The 17,593-nt window shown below is 35.2% G+C and overlaps 1 protein-coding gene across 1 annotated transcript in view; it reads left to right on the forward strand.

The window, feature by feature from the left end:
* The window catches only part of LOC107559075 (MIA SH3 domain ER export factor 3), a 19,222-nt gene extending 4,925 nt beyond the window's left edge, over positions 1 to 14,297 (forward strand). The window contains exons 4-21 of the mRNA XM_016242806.1: positions 1,484 to 1,615; positions 1,704 to 1,725; positions 2,545 to 2,633; positions 2,761 to 2,865; positions 2,947 to 3,069; positions 3,180 to 3,279; positions 4,389 to 4,444; positions 4,518 to 4,608; positions 4,698 to 4,836; positions 7,556 to 7,718; positions 7,803 to 7,838; positions 8,841 to 8,908; positions 9,835 to 9,932; positions 11,138 to 11,251; positions 11,495 to 11,563; positions 12,448 to 12,497; positions 12,640 to 12,705; positions 14,037 to 14,297. Coding sequence (XP_016098292.1) covers positions 1,484 to 1,615; positions 1,704 to 1,725; positions 2,545 to 2,633; positions 2,761 to 2,865; positions 2,947 to 3,069; positions 3,180 to 3,279; positions 4,389 to 4,444; positions 4,518 to 4,608; positions 4,698 to 4,836; positions 7,556 to 7,718; positions 7,803 to 7,838; positions 8,841 to 8,908; positions 9,835 to 9,932; positions 11,138 to 11,251; positions 11,495 to 11,563; positions 12,448 to 12,497; positions 12,640 to 12,705; positions 14,037 to 14,297 — 1,782 coding nt within the window. The remainder of the gene's footprint in view (positions 1 to 1,483; positions 1,616 to 1,703; positions 1,726 to 2,544; positions 2,634 to 2,760; positions 2,866 to 2,946; positions 3,070 to 3,179; positions 3,280 to 4,388; positions 4,445 to 4,517; positions 4,609 to 4,697; positions 4,837 to 7,555; positions 7,719 to 7,802; positions 7,839 to 8,840; positions 8,909 to 9,834; positions 9,933 to 11,137; positions 11,252 to 11,494; positions 11,564 to 12,447; positions 12,498 to 12,639; positions 12,706 to 14,036) is intronic.
* The last annotated feature ends 3,296 nt before the right edge of the window (positions 14,298 to 17,593 follow it).

Genomic DNA, 17,593 nt, shown 5'->3' on the forward strand with positions numbered 1-17,593 from the left:
CTGTAAATCTTATTTGCATTCATATAGAACATTATATTCTTGACCATTCTGAGTGAGCTGGGTGAAGAGAAGGATGGGTGAGGGGAAGGAAGGGGATGAGGAGGAACCAATGCATATGTGAGAGACATTTTCCCGCATTTTCTCTCAGTGAGATGTGGAGACAGATGTCTGTATGTTAATGCACTGTGTGTGTATTGTCTGTCTCAGAAGATCAAAGTATTTGAATTTCTTTTATCCTTACAAGTTTATATCTCGTAATTCTGACTTTTTTTCTCGCAATTACGAGTTTATATCTCGCTATTCTGACTTTCTTTTTTCTCGCAATTCTGACTTTTTTCTCATAATTGAGTTTATATCTCGCAATTCTGACCTTTTTTTTCTCACAATTCTGACTTTTTTTCTCTCATAATTGTGTTTCTTTTTCGCAATTCTGACTTTTTTTCTCAGAACTGCGTGGTATAAACTCGCAATTCTGACTTTTTTTTTTCATAATTGAGTTTATATCTCGTAATTCTGACTTTTTTTTCTCGCAATTACGAGTTTATATCTCGCAATTCTGACCTTTTTTCTCTCGTAATTACGAGTTTATATCTCGCAATTCTGACTTTTTTCTCTCATAATTGTGTTTATATCTCGCAATTCTGACCTTTTTTCTCTCGTAATTACGAGTTTATATCTCGCAATTCTGACTTTTTTCTCTCATAATTGTGTTTATATCTCGCAATTCTGACCTTTTTTCTCTCGTAATTACGAGTTTATATCTCGCAATTCTGACTTTTTTTTCTCGCAATTACGAGTTTATATCTCGCAATTCTGACCTTTTTTTTCTCACAATTCTGACTTTTTTTCTCTCATAATTGTGTTTCTTTTTCGCAATTCTGACTTTTTTTCTCAGAACTGCGTGGTATAAACTCGCAATTCTGACTTTTTTTTTTCATAATTGAGTTTATATCTCGTAATTCTGACTTTTTTTCTCTCGCAATTACGAGTTTATATCTCGCAATTCTGACTTTTTTCTCTCATAATTGTGTTTATATCTCGCAATTCTGACTTTTTTTCTCTCGCAATTACGAGTTTATATCTCGCAATTCTGACTTTTTTTTCTCGCAATTACGAGTTTATATCTCGCAATTCTGACCTTTTTTTTTCTCACAATTCTGACTTTTTTCTCTCATAATTGTTTATTTTTCGCAATTCTGACTTTTTTTCTCAGAACTGCGTGGTATAAACTCGCAATTCTGACTTTTTTTTTTCGTAATTGTGAGTTTATATCTCGTAATTCAGTTTTTTTTATTTTTATTGTGAACTCAGAATTGCTAGAATAAAAGTCAGATTGTGAGATAAAAAGTTGCAATGACCTTTTTTACTTCTATATCCCTTGGTGAAAATGTGCTTCAGTAGAAACCAAGTAGTTAAATGAGGAGGTTTTTTGTAGTAGTTATCATAAAACTGATGATACTTCATGTGTTTTTGTGTCGATCAGCTGATCACTGGTCTTCCAGAGGAATGGCGACCGGGACCCACTTTGCACGGCGTCCCCTGGGAGCCGGTGGTGGTTACGGCGGTTGTCGGTACATTTACAGTACTGATGTTCTTCTGGAGGACGGTTCTCGCTGTAAGAATCACCTTGTGATGAATGTTTTCATTCATTTGAGATTGCTTCAGTCTAATCAGTGCCATTCAAATCTTCTCTTCTCCTCTAGATCAAAGGCAGAACCTATCAGTGTAAGTCAGCCTCATTATGATTGAGATATCAGCTAAATATACATTTGATCTCAAAGATCTTTTTTTGCACTGATGTCAGATTTATTCATTTAAAAATAAGCTGATGTTTTGGTTTGTGTGTATCAGATAATCACATGCTGCAGTAATTATAATTTATTAAATATTTAATGCACTGGATTATGTAAAAAAATATAGGCATTATTGCATCATATAATATGAAAACAAGCTAGTTATTAGCAAAATATAATTTACATTATAATATTACGTGTGATCGTGTAAGGTGTGAGATCATGACAACCATACTGCCGGGTGCTTCTACTAAATACTGAGCAAAGGGTCTGAATACTTAGGACCATGTGATATTTCAGTTTTTCTTTTTTAATAAATCTGCAAAAATGTCAACAATTCTGTGTTTTTCTGTCAATATGGGGTGCTGTGTGTACATTAATGAGGGAAAAAAATTAACTTAAATGATTTTAGCAAATGGCTGCAATATAACAAAGAGTGAAAAATTTAAGGGGGTCTGAATACTTTCCGTACCCACTGTATATATAATTTCTTTCTTTAATTTGTCTAATGAGAAGACAGTGGCATGCATTTTGTTTGTAAAATATCTTACTTGGGACAATACTAAATAAAAAATAACATGCATTTTGTATGATCAAGACACTCTGGTGCACAAGGAGAATGAGATTGACGTGAGTGAAGCTTGTTGCATTTGATAAAACAGGTGCTCCAGTGGAAATTATGGTGTGTTTCTCAAAATATCACGGTGTAAATGCATGGCATCCCATGCTCTGGTGTCTAGGTTTTGTCCAGCTGTATTGCAGAGCTCAATCATCTGGGAGCCTGTGATCCTGCAGAACTACAGAAAGACGATGCTAAAATGTCTAACGGAGAAGATGCTGGTAAGCACTCTATTTATAACTCCAGTTTCTATTTAAATTAGTTTTAGTTTGAGTTAACTATAGCCTAGTTTTGTAGTCCCTTGAATATGTATCTGAACATTTGGGGTTTGTTTTGATTTGGTAACAGGTTCATGTCCTCATGGATGAAGCCAAACTCAGAGAAGATGCCTTTAAGGCTCAGGTTCTGTCCTTCGAGAAGGAAACCGGCGCTTTAAAAGAGCAGAAGAAATCTGTGAGTCCTGCTGTCAGAGCTGTGAATCTCATTCATCCATCGATGTCAGCTTGAATCGAATGATCATTTATTTTCAAACAGCTCCTCCGTGATGCGAAAGACTGGCAGGAGAAGCACAAGAAACTGAGCGAGGCGATCCGAGTTTACCACAAGTCCCAGAAAGAGCTGGAAGACACTCTGGTGCACAAGGAGAATGAGATTGACGTGAGTGAAGCTTGTTGCATTTGATAAAACAGGTGCTCCAGTGGAAATTATGGTGTGTTTCTCAAAATATCACGGTGTAAATGCATGGCATCCCATGCTCTGGTGTCTAGGTTTTGTCCAGCTGTATTGCAGAGCTCAATCATCTGGGAGCCTGTGATCCTGCAGAACTACAGAAAGACGATGCTAAAATGTCTAACGGAGAAGATGCTGGTAAGCACTCTATTTATAACTCCAGTTTCTATTTAAATTTGTTTTCCCGGTCTGTTTTTGGTCTTTTGGAGTTGCATACATTTGCATTTGCACAGGCTCTCATCTAGAGTGGCTCATTAAAATGCTTGAGTTTGCTGTGATCCGCAGATGAAACGTGGGAAATTCAGAAAGTCATCTGCTGAGAAAAGAAGTGCTCAAGAGCTAGAAATAATCTGATGTTTTACTTCTGCTCGCGAGTGCTGAGGAGATGTCTGACACTCTGAGAAGCTTTAGAACTAAAGTCAAAAGCACTGTTATATGGAATTATTTTGGATTTGACAGATTTCAGTATAGATTAAATTTATTTTATTCAAAATCTGAATAATTCTGTTCTTCATGCTGCAAGAGGACCAATGTTTATAGAATGAGGTTTGATTGTTTTGTTGCTTGGCAACCATAAAAACTAGTTATTGTGATCTATTAATGATGGGAAAAATATTATTGTAGTTTTTCTGATAATTTCTGCTGCAATAAAATGTTTGTTTGTATGCACAATTTGGCCAAAAATGAGTGATTAATCAATATAATAATAATTAGCATAATTCTAAATGTAATGTTAAACAAAATAGGATATTAAATTATTATTATTAGTAGTAGTAATAGTAATATTTAAATGTATTAATTTAATGCATTTAATCTTTAATATTTAAAAAAATTATATATTTTTTTAATTTAACTTTAATAATTATATTATTAACAATATTAAAAGTAGTTGTTGTTATTAACAAATTAAACAAAATAACAGTGCGATTCTAATATTACAGTGAACAAAGTACGAAAAATTATGTAATTTTATTTTACCGTAGAATTGTAAAATTACAACATATATTTACGGCTGTCTTAATATCTTCATTTTCAAATGTTGAATGGTTGCGGCTTTATCTTAAATTTGATAAACTGCTTGTGATTTAGATTTTATTGCGATTAGTCGTGCTGCCCTACATGTATTCAATGAACATTGGTGTCTTTTATCATTTTGCTGCTGTTTTACACGAGCAATGAGCTGCTCGAAGCTGGTTAGATGAAACATTCTCCTCCGTTCTGAACGACAAGCGTCTGTTTGCTTTCAGAGAAGAAGATGGACAGCGTGAGACTGCGAATCAAGCAGATGATGGACGTCTCCAGGGTACATGGGTCTGATTTTATTTTGAGGATAATTCAACACTCTTCTCATTTCTAATGCAGTTTCTGTTTCACAGATTAAAGTGACTCTCAGCGTTGTTGAAGACAAGAGGAATCGCTACGTGGAAAGTCTCCTCGCCGAACAGAAAGCCAGACAGGAGCTGGAGGGTATGAAGACTGCGACTGTTCGTTCGAACACCTTCCGATCGGCTTTCTACCTCTTCATCTAGTCATGTATTGTTTTGTTTTTAATCTAGAGCAATATCAGAATGTCATGCATGCCCAGATGAATCTGAACAATGAGAAAACGCATCTGGAGAACCAGTTCAAGCACCTGCAGCAGAGGCTGGAAATCACCACTGAACTCTACCAGCAGAAAGAGAACGCACTGCAGCAGTGAGAGCTCACACTTCATTCACACTGCACACCATTACATCGCATCCATGCACGATCAAACCCTTTACAAGTGCACAGATCAGATCAGTAGTTCAGGGAGTGTTGCAATATAAGAATTTTAATTCCATGTTTTTAGTTAGTGTGTATAAAATGAAACCGTACAGAAGGCATTCTACTAAGTAGAATAATTATTTGTGTGTGTAATTTATTCCAAATTTCAATTTCAAAATTAAAGTAAAAAAAGACCAACCACAAAAAGCCAGCTATTGTGTCTAATATATATATATATATATATAAAATTAGGGCTGCACGATTATGGAAATGCATTTTGATTTCAGTTTAAAATTCAGTTAATTTTTTTTACAAAATATAGATACATTGAATTGGGGCTGCACAATTTGGAAAAAAAAGAAAGATAAAAATGAAAAAAAAAAGATATTAAACAAAATAAGATATTTTAACATTGTAATAGTTCACTGTAAAATTCTAATCAGATCCATTAGTTCAGGGAGTGTTGCCATATAGTAATTTTTTTTTATTTCTATGTTTTAAGTTAGTATGTATGAAGGCATTCTATTAACATATAATGAATAGCCTAAGAATAATGTATAAAAAGCCAGATGTTATCGGTTATCGATGCATTTAATTGGGTGTGTACAATTTGCAGAAATGTATTTATTTTTATTATTAAAATGCGATTTAAAACAAAAACAAAATAAGATATATTAATTGGGGCTGGGCAAAAAAAAATAAAATTTTTTGATTAATAATTTTTTTAAATGGCGTCAATTCGATATCGATTCTCAAAAGCTTTAAATCGATCTTTTCCTGTATTTATTTCAGCAAACATTTAAAACAAGATCTGATTAATGTGAATCTTTTCATCAGTTTTCTCCACTAGATGTCACCCTTACGCAATGTTACAACGGAAAGCCTGTCATTCATTCAGTGCTTATGGCGGAGATACTGTTGACAAGAACAAAGCAATATGCGTAATTTGCAATGCTCAGGTAAAATTCTATAGTAATACTACAAATGTGTGGATGCATTTGATATCACGCATAAGGCGCCATGATTTCTGCAATGAATGAATGGCGGGTGTTGCGACGCACTGTTTCGTTTACTACACGCTTATTAAAGCGCGGACGACGCTTGTGGTGTTTTCAGCCTCTGTCGTCTCACTCTGATGATATGAATACACAAATATCATCCCCAGCTGCTCTGAGAGTCACTTCATTAGCATTTTACCGTTTAATTTGACAAAACTACCGTCATATCACATACACAGCAGCTGCAAGTTCCTCAAGGCAACCCCTTCAAAATAAAAGTTTAGTTTAACGTGAAGAAACTGTATCAGAAATATTACTATTTAGCAGTCTTAAGACTCAATGTAACAACAATGCTGCTACTACTAATAAATATGAATAAATCTTTATTTTTAAAGGAATAATCACATTTGTTTTTTTTTTTAATTTTAACAGTAAACCTCTGTTGTGCAGCACTTTGTTTGCCAAAAAATAAAAGTGTTTAATTTTCAGTTGATTAGGATAAATTAAATGAATGTTTTATGCCTTCATCTGATTACCAGAAAAATTAAGAACATTTTATTAGGCCTTATTATTGTTTAAAAAGGACCCTATACAATAAAGAATAGGTTTAAAATACAGGCCTGTGGCTCTTAATTTCTTTTTATTAATTTACCATTTGTAAACTGATGTTTACTCTTTCTTTTTTCTTTTTTTTTTTTAATTAGAAATATCAATAGCATTTGTATTAAAACTATATTCACTGAATGTAATAAAAAAAAATCGAGAATCGAACCAAGAATCGAATCGAGAGCTTGCGAATCGAAATCGAATCGAATCGGGACTTCTGAATCGATACCCAGCCCTAATATAAAAATTCTCATAGTTCATTGTAAAATAAAGAGATCCATTAGTATAAAAAGCCAGTTATTGTGATCTGTTATTGATGCATTTAATTGGGGCTGCACAATTTGGGGAAATATAATTTTTTATTTTTTTAAAGAAGAAATATATGCTAAACAAAATAAGGTATTAATATTGTAATTCTTCAGTGTGAAATAAAAAATCGAGTGCTCAAATTAGATCCATTAGTTCAATGTTGCGCTATATATATATGTGTGTGTGTGTGTTTCATTTATTATTTCCATGTTTTTAGTTACTGTGTTCTAAAATATTCAACATAAACTATTAGCTATTAAACTATCTCAGGGGGGAAAAACTTGAGCATCAGCTGTAAGTTTGTGCAGTGGAAGTGCAGATGGAAACTAGAAATCTTGCGCACAAGTGCACGTTATGATACAAACTACTGTATTTCACACAGCTGTTGCATCATTGACAAACTATTTTCCTGTTTGACTCTAAAGCTGCTTTGACAACCAGTATTGTATAAAGCACTATACAAATAAAGGTGACTTGACTTGACCTTTTGCATTGACGCTGCATCCTAAATAATGCAAAATACATTTACATTGACGCGTTTAACAGGTGACTTCCAACAGAGGAACAAAGTGCCAGGTTTATTAGACAACGACAGCTAGAAAACAGGAGAAATGAGAAGAAATAGATGACTTAAATTCTGATCTGGCTGTTCAGGATGACACAGATTTCATATCAATTGAATTTCAAACCTCAAGTGCAGCCTGTATTTCATGTCGCTGCATTGGTGATGTGTGTGTGTGTGTGTGTGTGTGTAGGAAACTGACTCAGGAGGAGCTGGAGAGACGCGAGAAGGAGACGAAGCTGTCGGAGGTGGACAGTAAAGCTGTGCTCTCAGAGGAGGAGGTGAGAGCCCTGAAACAGAAGATCAAGGACATCGAGGACGAGATGCAGCAGAACGAACGCTCTCTGAAGTCTGAGGTGAGAAACATTTACTGACAGAATCACTGTATTCTCAACTCATCATAGTCTCATTCTCATCTCCCTGCCATCGCTTTCTAACAGGTGGCAATCCAGGAGAAGAAAGTCCATGAGAACTGGGTGAGTAATTACCACGCTTCGTCTTCGTAATGAGCACTAGAAGCTTTTCGTCTTTTGTATTGGGGATTCACTGGCTGATACTGATCGCTTACAATTATTTGTGTGTTATGACCAATAACTGATATGGTACACATTTCAGAATGTTTTAAATGCTGTTTTAAATACAGAAATATTACTATTGTACAGTGGAATGCACTACTTATGGTAATACTACTAATAGTAATATTAATAATGAAAATGTGCAATATTCCTTACATTTTTTTTTTATAGTTTTAATTTTAACAGTAAACTTCTGTTGTACAGCAATTTGCCAAAAAATTTAATAATTGTTCATATTCATTGGTTTACATTTGAAAAGATTAGTTAAATTATGTTTCATGCCTTCATTTGATTAACACTGTTTTTGATAATACGTTTATATTAAATCATAAATCTAGAAAAGTTTTAACGGACAACACAATTTCTGGGGGGGGAAAAAAAAAACTATTGTGGCCATGTTGTTGTAAAAATCGTAAGAAATTTTTAAAATGTAAAAATTTTATGAATTCAATTGAGTAGACATGCTTTTTGATTATTAAAATTATAAAAATGTAAAATTAAAGCAGAAAACATGGAATAAAACGGATTTTATGGGGCCCTAAAAATGTATTTTGTTAAACTTTTAATAAATTGTTTTTAAGTTGTCTAATTTTATGATTTCAATTAATTAGACATGCTTTTTTTATTTTTATAAAATTTAATTGAACCATTAAAACAATCCAGAAAAATGAAAACCATTTGTAGACTTTGTAATGAAAACTAGAAGCTTTCAGTCTTTTGCTGACTGATTCTGATAGCTTACAATTATTTATAAATATTTAAAAGCATTACAATTAAATGGCAAAGACAAAAGCAGATAACAAAATTATTACATTTTTATTAATAATAATAAAATTGGCTAATACTGATATATTTACCGATGTATTAATCATACCTACTGTTTTTTTTTTTTCCTTTTTATAGTTGAAAGCCCGCACCTCTGAACGAACTCTGGTGGAGGAACGAAGAGAGTCGGCCACTCTTCGTCAGAAGTGAGTATTCATCAAATCACATTTACATTTAATCATTTAGCAGATGCTTTTATCCAAAGCGACTTACAAATGAGAACAATAGAAGCAATCAGACCAACGAGAGAACAACAACAGTATACAAGTGCATGACAAGTCTCAGTTAGTCTAGCACGGCACACGTAACTAGGGGTTTTTTTTTTTTTATAATAGAATGGAACAATAGAATATCACACTGTTCAAATGCAGTATCCTCCATATCATTGCTGTTAGTGTAAAAAAATTCAAACGGATGTTTTACGGAGAGCGCAAAAGCAGATGCGCTCTCTTCATAAAAGCACTGAGACGTGGCGACATCAAAATGAGGAAACGCATCAAACTAACAAAACACTTTAAAGACAGACACCCGGATCAAATGAAAGCGTTCAAGCAGGTAAGTTTCATTTGAATGTCGGATTGAAATGCTCATCGCTGTTATTAGAGTAGTTCATCGTTAGCACAAGTGCAGCTAACCCTAATATAATGAGCATTCGACTGAAGTTTCTTTATTAACTATTTAATGCTCCTATAGCTTTTATTAGGGTTAAAAAAACAGGAGGACATGATGATATTTACTATTTTTACACACCAGAGGCTTTAACTGTGAATCTAAAATATGCGTGCTAGAGAATGTACAAATGGTTAACTTTCATATCAGTCAGAAAAGCAATTCTGGGCTTTTTTTTTTGTTGTTGCTTTTTTTAGCTAACTTAGTTGTTATTCTTGGCTGAATAACTCTAGAAGGTTTTAAAAGCCCTTTAAAATTAAATATGTACACAGTTTGGATTAATTTTTAATTGGCATGTTTTTTTTTTTTTGGTGGATTTTCACTGGTATTGGTACCGAATACTGAAATTTTGGTACCGTGACAACACTAGTTGCTGAACTCTGGTGTTTGTGCATTTGTAAAGGCTTGTGGAGTACAGAGATAAAATATCAAACCTGGAGCAAAGTCTGTTCAAACTCAACTCTGGACCTCCAGACCGCCACATGCCTCCACAGCGCCGAGGTGAGGAGTTTCTGTCAGGCTTTTGTTTTTGCATAATGTAGTGGTGTTAACAAACTATTAAAAATCATTTTTGTTATTGTTATTAGATGAAAATGTAAAAAAACGTTAAGTACTAAAATAACTGAAGTAAGAATAAATGAAAGAAAACACAAACATTATTTTTTAAAATAATTATTTTTTCAGACACAGACGGTCATTCTTGTATAAATGCAATGTTATTTTATTAATGAAAACTAATCAAATCATTTTCATAAATTGAAATTAAGCAGAAACTAAGTTAAATATAAATATTAGATGTAAAACAAAAAAAATAGAAATGTTGCCTGGGTGACTAAAATAAGTACTAAAATAACTAATATGGAAATAAAATCATTCATGCAAAATAGAAATTCATTGTTTAAAAAACAACTGATGACATGCATTCAGTCTGACAGGGTTTCATTCTTGTATAATGCCAAGTTGTTATTGTTAACAGAAACTAAAAATCTTTATTAATTGAAATAAAATGTAAATATTAGATGAAAGAATGTAATATATAAAATATGTACCAAAATAACTAAAACTGAAATAAAAATCATTAATGATAAATAGAAAAATTGTTATTGTTAACCAAAACTATTAAAAATTGTTTTCATTAATTGAAATATAATTATTAAATAAACTTAAACAGAATAGCTTAATAGAGAAAAAAAATGTTTAAACTGCCAATGACAAAACCACATTTAGGCAGGCTATTACAAATCTTTTTCATTAATTTAAATAAAATTGAAATAAAATATAATTATTAGATAACTTAATAGCTAGATAGAAAAAGTTTTTTTTTATTTTTTATCCAAAACCTAGTGACAAAAGCATATTAACAAATAACTAAAATTAAAATGAAAGCTAATGAAAAATAATAACTACTATATTAGTATACAAACAATGCTGCTATAATGTAAGTCAATGAAGTCCAGAGAGAATACAAGCAGTATTTGATCGGTTTTCTTCTGACATTTAACATACACATAACACATAAATATGCAGTTTTTAAAAATACTCATCATAATATAGTACTTTTTCACTTTTTTTTCTACCTTTGGGAGGCTTGTCAGACTCTGCGACAGTAACCGAGGGGCGGAGCTTAGCGCAGGGTTGATTGCTCTTATGTGTCCGGTTGTGTCATTGGCTCATTGTTTCTGATTGTGCTGGTTTGGTCTGAACAGGTGATTTGTACGGGCCGTCTCCTGTGAGTGGGGGGGCTCCCTCTCCTCCTCTAATGATAGAGGGTCCAGGACGCCCCCCCTCTGCACCTGTAGGGCGACGGGGCGATCCGTTCGGTGAGTCGCCGCTGTGTCGTCTTCCTCCACTTTATCCTCTCCTTTCATTTTCCAGCTTTCCTGTTTTTGAGTCGCTCTCCGTTTTAGCTTTCCTGTCATTTCCCCCTCAGTTTCTCTCCTCGGAGCATTTCCTTCAGTCTTTGTCATTGAAAGCGTTGCTGATGTGTTTGCTCCTGAACTCCAGCCTCTAATGTCAGTATAAATGACTGATAACAGCTCCTGATCCCTTGTGATCTGTTCCAGGTCCACGACCCCCGTCTGACCCTCACGGACGCTTCTCGGATCTCGGACACCCGCTGCCGTCCAGACCAGGTGCTTATGATACGACCTGTTATAAAGCAGCAAAGAAGGCTGCATTTATTTGATCAAAAATACAGTGAAAATTTTGAAATATTATTACAATTTAAAATACCTGTTGTCTATTGTAATATATTGTAAAATGTAATTTATTTCTGTGGTCAAAGCTGAATTTTCATCATTACTCCAGTCTTTAGTGTCACATGATCACTGCTCAAGAAACATTTTATTTTTATGATTATCATCAATGTTGAAAACAGTTGTGCTGCTTCAAATTTTTGTGGAGACCATGATACATTTGATCTTTCAGGATGCTTTGATGAATACAAAGTTCCAAAGAACAACATTTATTTGAAATAGAAATCTTTTGTAACATTTATAAATGTCTTTATTGGCATCAATTTTTATTTTGATCAATTTAATGCTTTCTTGCTAACAAAAAAAAAAAAAGAAATGAAAATGAGAAATGTTGCATTGCCAACTAAATAAAATAAGTACCAAAATAACTAAAACTGAAATAAATATACATCAAAGCTACATAGGAAAAGTATACTAAAAAATATGACAATGGTCATTTCTTGATTTGAAATATAGCTAAAATAAAATATAAATTTTAGATGAAAAGCTTAAATTCTTAAATGAAAATTAGAAATGTTGGCTTGTCATCTAAAATAAATACTAAAATGGCAAACTGAAATAAATTAAAGCTAAATAGAGAAATTAAAAACATTGTTTACATATTTTGTGATTGTTTGATGGATAGAAAGATCAAAAGAACAGCATTAATTTTAAATAATTTTTTATTTTTTTTAATAAATCTTTATCAGATATGGTTTGCATTGCACGGTTTAAGATCTACATTATATCTGCATTCACAGATGTCTAAATGTCTTTTTCAGAAATGTTTCCTCCGATGACTTCATCTCCCTGTGCACACGATGGACCGATGGTAAGGATCACAGCTGTCATGTTTTTCTCTGAGATTTTATGTACAATATGTCCAAATGTGAGCGAGGAGATCTCCAGTAAACAGTCATGCGTATCCAGATGTTGTTCTCCATTAAACGGCGATGGGTGTGTTTGCTTTAAAGCAGCCGGCACCGGTCAGTGAGACGGCCGAGGCCTCAGAGCAGGTCTCGTCTGAGCCCATAGAGCCTGTGAGTACAGCGGCTGGGTGCTGGGATGGATGGGACAGGTTTGTGCACAGTGCCAGGGTCTGTTTTGGGGGTCTTCAGAGCCTGATTAATCACAACATGTCTTTCTGTTCACTTTCTAATTACCGTGTGGGTCTTGTGCTCAGAATGTGGCGTATGTTTAACAAACCTCATGTCGGTGAGTGAGTTACAGCATGTATAGGCCTGAAACATACTCTACACAAGTACATGAATGCAAAATAGTTCTAGCAATGCAAGATTGATTGAAATGGAACACAACAAGACTTTATCGGCCCTAATGAGTAGTAAGATGCATTACCACCACAGTGACACAAGCGCATGTTAAGTATGTAAAATTGAATTTAATGTAAAATGAAAATAAATAAATCGGGCTGCACAAATAATGCAGCTTCATCTCTGCATGTCTTGCGAGTTGGGTAACGCAACATTTGCCACTCGTGCTTTTACAGATTTTCATAATTTCTAACATTTTTGTACACTGAAGTTTACAGCCTTTCAGCCGTATTCTGCCAAAATAAAAGCTTGAGGCTTTGAAATGTCAAAAGCTTAAATATTTTACAAATATACATATTTCATAAATTATAAAAGCTTGAGTATCCATTAATAATTAATTAATTAATTATTATAGTTATTAATGTTATTATATTCAATTAAAAAAAAATTTTACAGTACAATTGTAATTTACAACACTGTTTCATTTTTTATAATTAGATTAATAATCAACAGTTATGATAATTATTAATTAAGCTTGAGGCATTGAAGTGTTAAAAGCTTGAGAGTTTGAACATTCGTAAGTGAAGAATTTAAGACAAATATTAGTATTGTAATTTGTAGTGTAAAATACAATTATCAATCTTTATTTTGTTTTAAATTAAACTTTTATTTTACAGCAGTAAGATTTCTTTATTTTTTTTATAATTGGTTAATATAGTAAAAAATTATTATATATATATTATTATTACTACTATTATTAGGGTTATTATTGTTGTTATTATTATATTCAATGTGATTGGGTTCCTAAAACACCAGTGTGACCATTAAACAACATCAGAGAACCGTGAGCATGCATGTGAATGTTAAATGATTGAAAAAAAACTTAAAATCTCAGGGCGACTGGAATATTAAAATGTTTTATGTCTAAGATGTTGGGCTAACAGAAGTGTTTGTGAAGCGCTTGTTTCTGCTGTTGTTCTTGTATAAAGTATGTTTCTGGCCTTGCAGTGGTTCACTGATGTCTGCTTGGGTCGGTTAACAGGAATCCGGTGTTAAATCACTTTTTTTCATAACCTGTAGTTCTGCATCTTCTCCTCCAGCTCTCCAAGTCTCAGAGTCAGGGATCCTTCTTGCCATCTCCCATCCGTGATTCTCCGGTTCCTCCACCGAAGTCGTACGGACCCCCAGTCATGCCACCCATGATGATACGACCGCTCAATGGCCACCCGCCCATGATCCCGCCAGAGCAGCGCTTCAGACCGCCACCCATGGGCTCATACGGCCCTCCTCGTCCAATCGGCCCATTTGGACCCGTACCTCCACCGTTTGGTAATCTTCATTACCTTTTAGTCTCCTTGTAAGATTGAGACCATTGTACCAGTCATTTCAAATGAAACCAAACATGACTGTGAATATCACTTGCATTCATGTAGAACATTAGATTATGCTATTGACCATTCTGAGTGAAGGGCGTGAAATGGGGGAGGATGAACAATGCAAAGGTGAGAAAGAAGCTTTCCCGCATCTTCTCTCAGTGAGAAGTGGAAACGGATGCCTGTATGTTAATAAACTGTGTTTGTATTGTCCATATCTCAGAAGATCAAAGTGTCTGAGGTTACATGCGTTAGACTAAAACATCTCAAAATAAGCAAAAAAAGGCAAACCGATATTGTTAATTGAGCACTACCATCCACACAGCTGACATGTTACCAGTTTTGGAGTTTTAAAAAAAGGAAAATATTAGTAATATTATTGGTATATAACACAAATATTTTGGTTTCCGAAATTTCCGTCCATCACTAGTATTTGCTAGGGGTGGGAATCTTGTTACATGCGTTAGACTAAAACATCTCAAAATAAGCAAAAAAAGGCAAACCGATATTGTTAATTGAGCACTACCATCCACACAGCTGACATGTTACCAGTTTTGGAGTTTTAAAAAAAGGAAAATATTAGTAATGGTAATTGGTTTCCGAAATTTCCGTCCATCACTAGTATTTGCTAGGGGTGGGAATCTGTAGTCACCTCATGATCCGATTCCAGAACGATTCTTGATCTAATTTTTTCCCCCCTTACTAATTAATTAATTCGTTTACCAACTTGAGAATCTTAAAATCCTTACTTTTACATATCCTTACATGGGTAATTAAGTACTTTTTAAAATCATTACAAATTGAAAAAAAATAATTAAAACAGTTGTATGTTAAGAATTTTAAACTAATATAACTTCAAAACATACAAGCAAGTAGCAAATAATAAAGAGGAGCATAGAAACTAAGATGATCTGAATGTTTTCCATTCAAGAACTGAGTGATTTTTCTTCATCTTTACTGTTGTTTTTTACTATGACATCACAGACAGCGGGAGATCTATTGAGCTGCATTCACGCACGGATCTCTTTTGAAATATAAGAAGTAATGTGGTTTGTCCTGTCCGTTTTATCCCTTAAGACATAACTGGCTGTGTTTACATTAATTTTGCGTCATAAAACCATTTTGAGACGCATGCGTGAGCAGTCTTCACAAACAAAGCACATGTCAGCATTTGAAATTGAAAGCAGCCTTCTGTTAGTGAGGTTCATATTTTAAATATACAAGTCCACTGCATTCCAAACCACATAAATGATGACTTCGTGCTTTCAGATGGAGCGGCATTTACTACACAGAGCCGTAGGTCACTGACAAGTTACACAAAATCGCGTTCCAAATCGGTCTCACCTCATCTCACTCTTGTCTCTCGTCTCACCTCATCTCACTCTTCTTGTCTCTCGTCTCACCTCACCCTTCTCGTCTGTCTCACCTCACCTCACTCTTCTCGTCTCTCACCTCACTCTCCTCGTCGTCCTCGCCTCACCTCACTCTTCTCGTCTGTCTCCCTTCACTCTTCTTGTCTCTCGTCTCACCTCACTCTCCTCGTCTGGATTTTCACTAACAAGCTACACATTGTGACGATTCATTGCCGATTTTGAAAGCGATTTTGTGTAGCTTGTCAGTGAACTACGGCTCTGTGTAGTAAATGCCGCTCCATCTGAAAGCACGTGCTGGAGATTTACTACTGATCACCATAAGCGGCTTTACTGACGAGATGCGCATGAAAATCGCATTCATTTTTCACACACCCTACTTCAAGTGTAACATCAAACAAAGCGTGCAAAATTTTCAAGTGCAATGAAGCCCGCGAATGTCCTTGTAATTCGCTTCAACCTTTCCGAACTTTATGAAAGATTATTTTACGGAAGGTTGGGGTGGTGTATGTGTGTGAGGAATTGGAAGCAAGCAGAACACGGGTGTTTCTAAAGCAAGCTCAGCGTCATCGCGCATCTGGTTAAAAACTAAGCTCAGAATCGATTCTGATATTCTCAGAATCGATCCAGAATCGTTGGAGAGAGAATCGCGATGCATCGATGGATCAGTTTTTTTCTCCCACCCCTAGTATTTACACGGTTAAAGCGATAGGGTTGTGACGGTGAGGAAATTTTCCCATAAATATACAAGTCCACTGCATTCCAAACCACATAAATGATGACTTCGTGCTTTCAGATGGAGCGGCATTTACTACACAGAGCCGTAGGTCACTGACAAGTTACACAAAATCGCGTTCCAAATCGCAGGCGATTCATTGCCGATTTTGAAAGCGATTTTGTGTAGCTTGTCAGTGAACTACGGCTCTGTGTAGTAAATGCCGCTCCATCTGAAAGCACGTGCTGGAGATTTACTACTGATCACCATAAGCGGCTTTACTGACGAGATGCGCATGAAAATCGCATTCATTTTTCACACACCCTACTTCAAGTGTAACATCAAACAAAGCGTGCAAAATTTTCAAGTGCAATGAAGCCCGCGAATGTCCTTGTAATTCGCTTCAACCTTTCCGAACTTTATGAAAGATTATTTTACGGAAGGTTGGGGTGGTGTATGTGTGTGAGGAATTGGAAGCAAGCAGAACACGGGTGTTTCTAAAGCAAGCTCAGCGTCATCGCGCATCTGGTTAAAAACTAAGCTCAGAATCGATTCTGATATTCTCAGAATCGATCCAGAATCGTTGGAGAGAGAATCGCGATGCATCGATGGATCAGTTTTTTTCTCCCACCCCTAGTATTTACACGGTTAAAGCGATAGGGTTGTGACGGTGAGGAAATTTTCCCACCGGTTAATCGATGTGTGACAACACCGATAATACCGGTATCACCGCGGGGGCGGGGTGTTCCCTTTTTTTCTCCGCTTTTAAATAGCTTAAAAGCACCGTGTGTATTTTACTTTCACTTTCGAATTAGTGGCAATTCGGCATCAATTGCTTGAATGCAACAACAACAAAAATACAACGTCACTCTTCTCGTCAGTCTCACCTCACTTTTCTTGTCTCTCACCTCACTCTCCTCGTCTGTCTCACCTCACCTCACTCTCCTCGTCTGTCTCACCTCACCTCACTCTCCTCGTCTGTCTCACCTCACCTCACTCTCCTCGTCAGTCTCACCTCACCTCACTCTTCTTGTCTCTCGTCTCACCTCACCTCACTCTTCTCGTCTGTCTCATCTCACCTCACTCTTCTCGTCTGTCTCACCTCACCCCACTCTTCTCGTCAGTCTCACCTCACCTCACTCTTGTCTCTCGTCTGTCTCACCTCACTCTTCTCGTCTGTCTCACCTCACTCTTCTCGT

This window comes from Sinocyclocheilus grahami, unplaced genomic scaffold, assembly GCF_001515645.1.
Source record: "Sinocyclocheilus grahami isolate Dianchi unplaced genomic scaffold, SAMN03320097.WGS_v1.1 scaffold674.1, whole genome shotgun sequence".
NCBI lineage: Eukaryota > Metazoa > Chordata > Actinopteri > Cypriniformes > Cyprinidae > Sinocyclocheilus > Sinocyclocheilus grahami.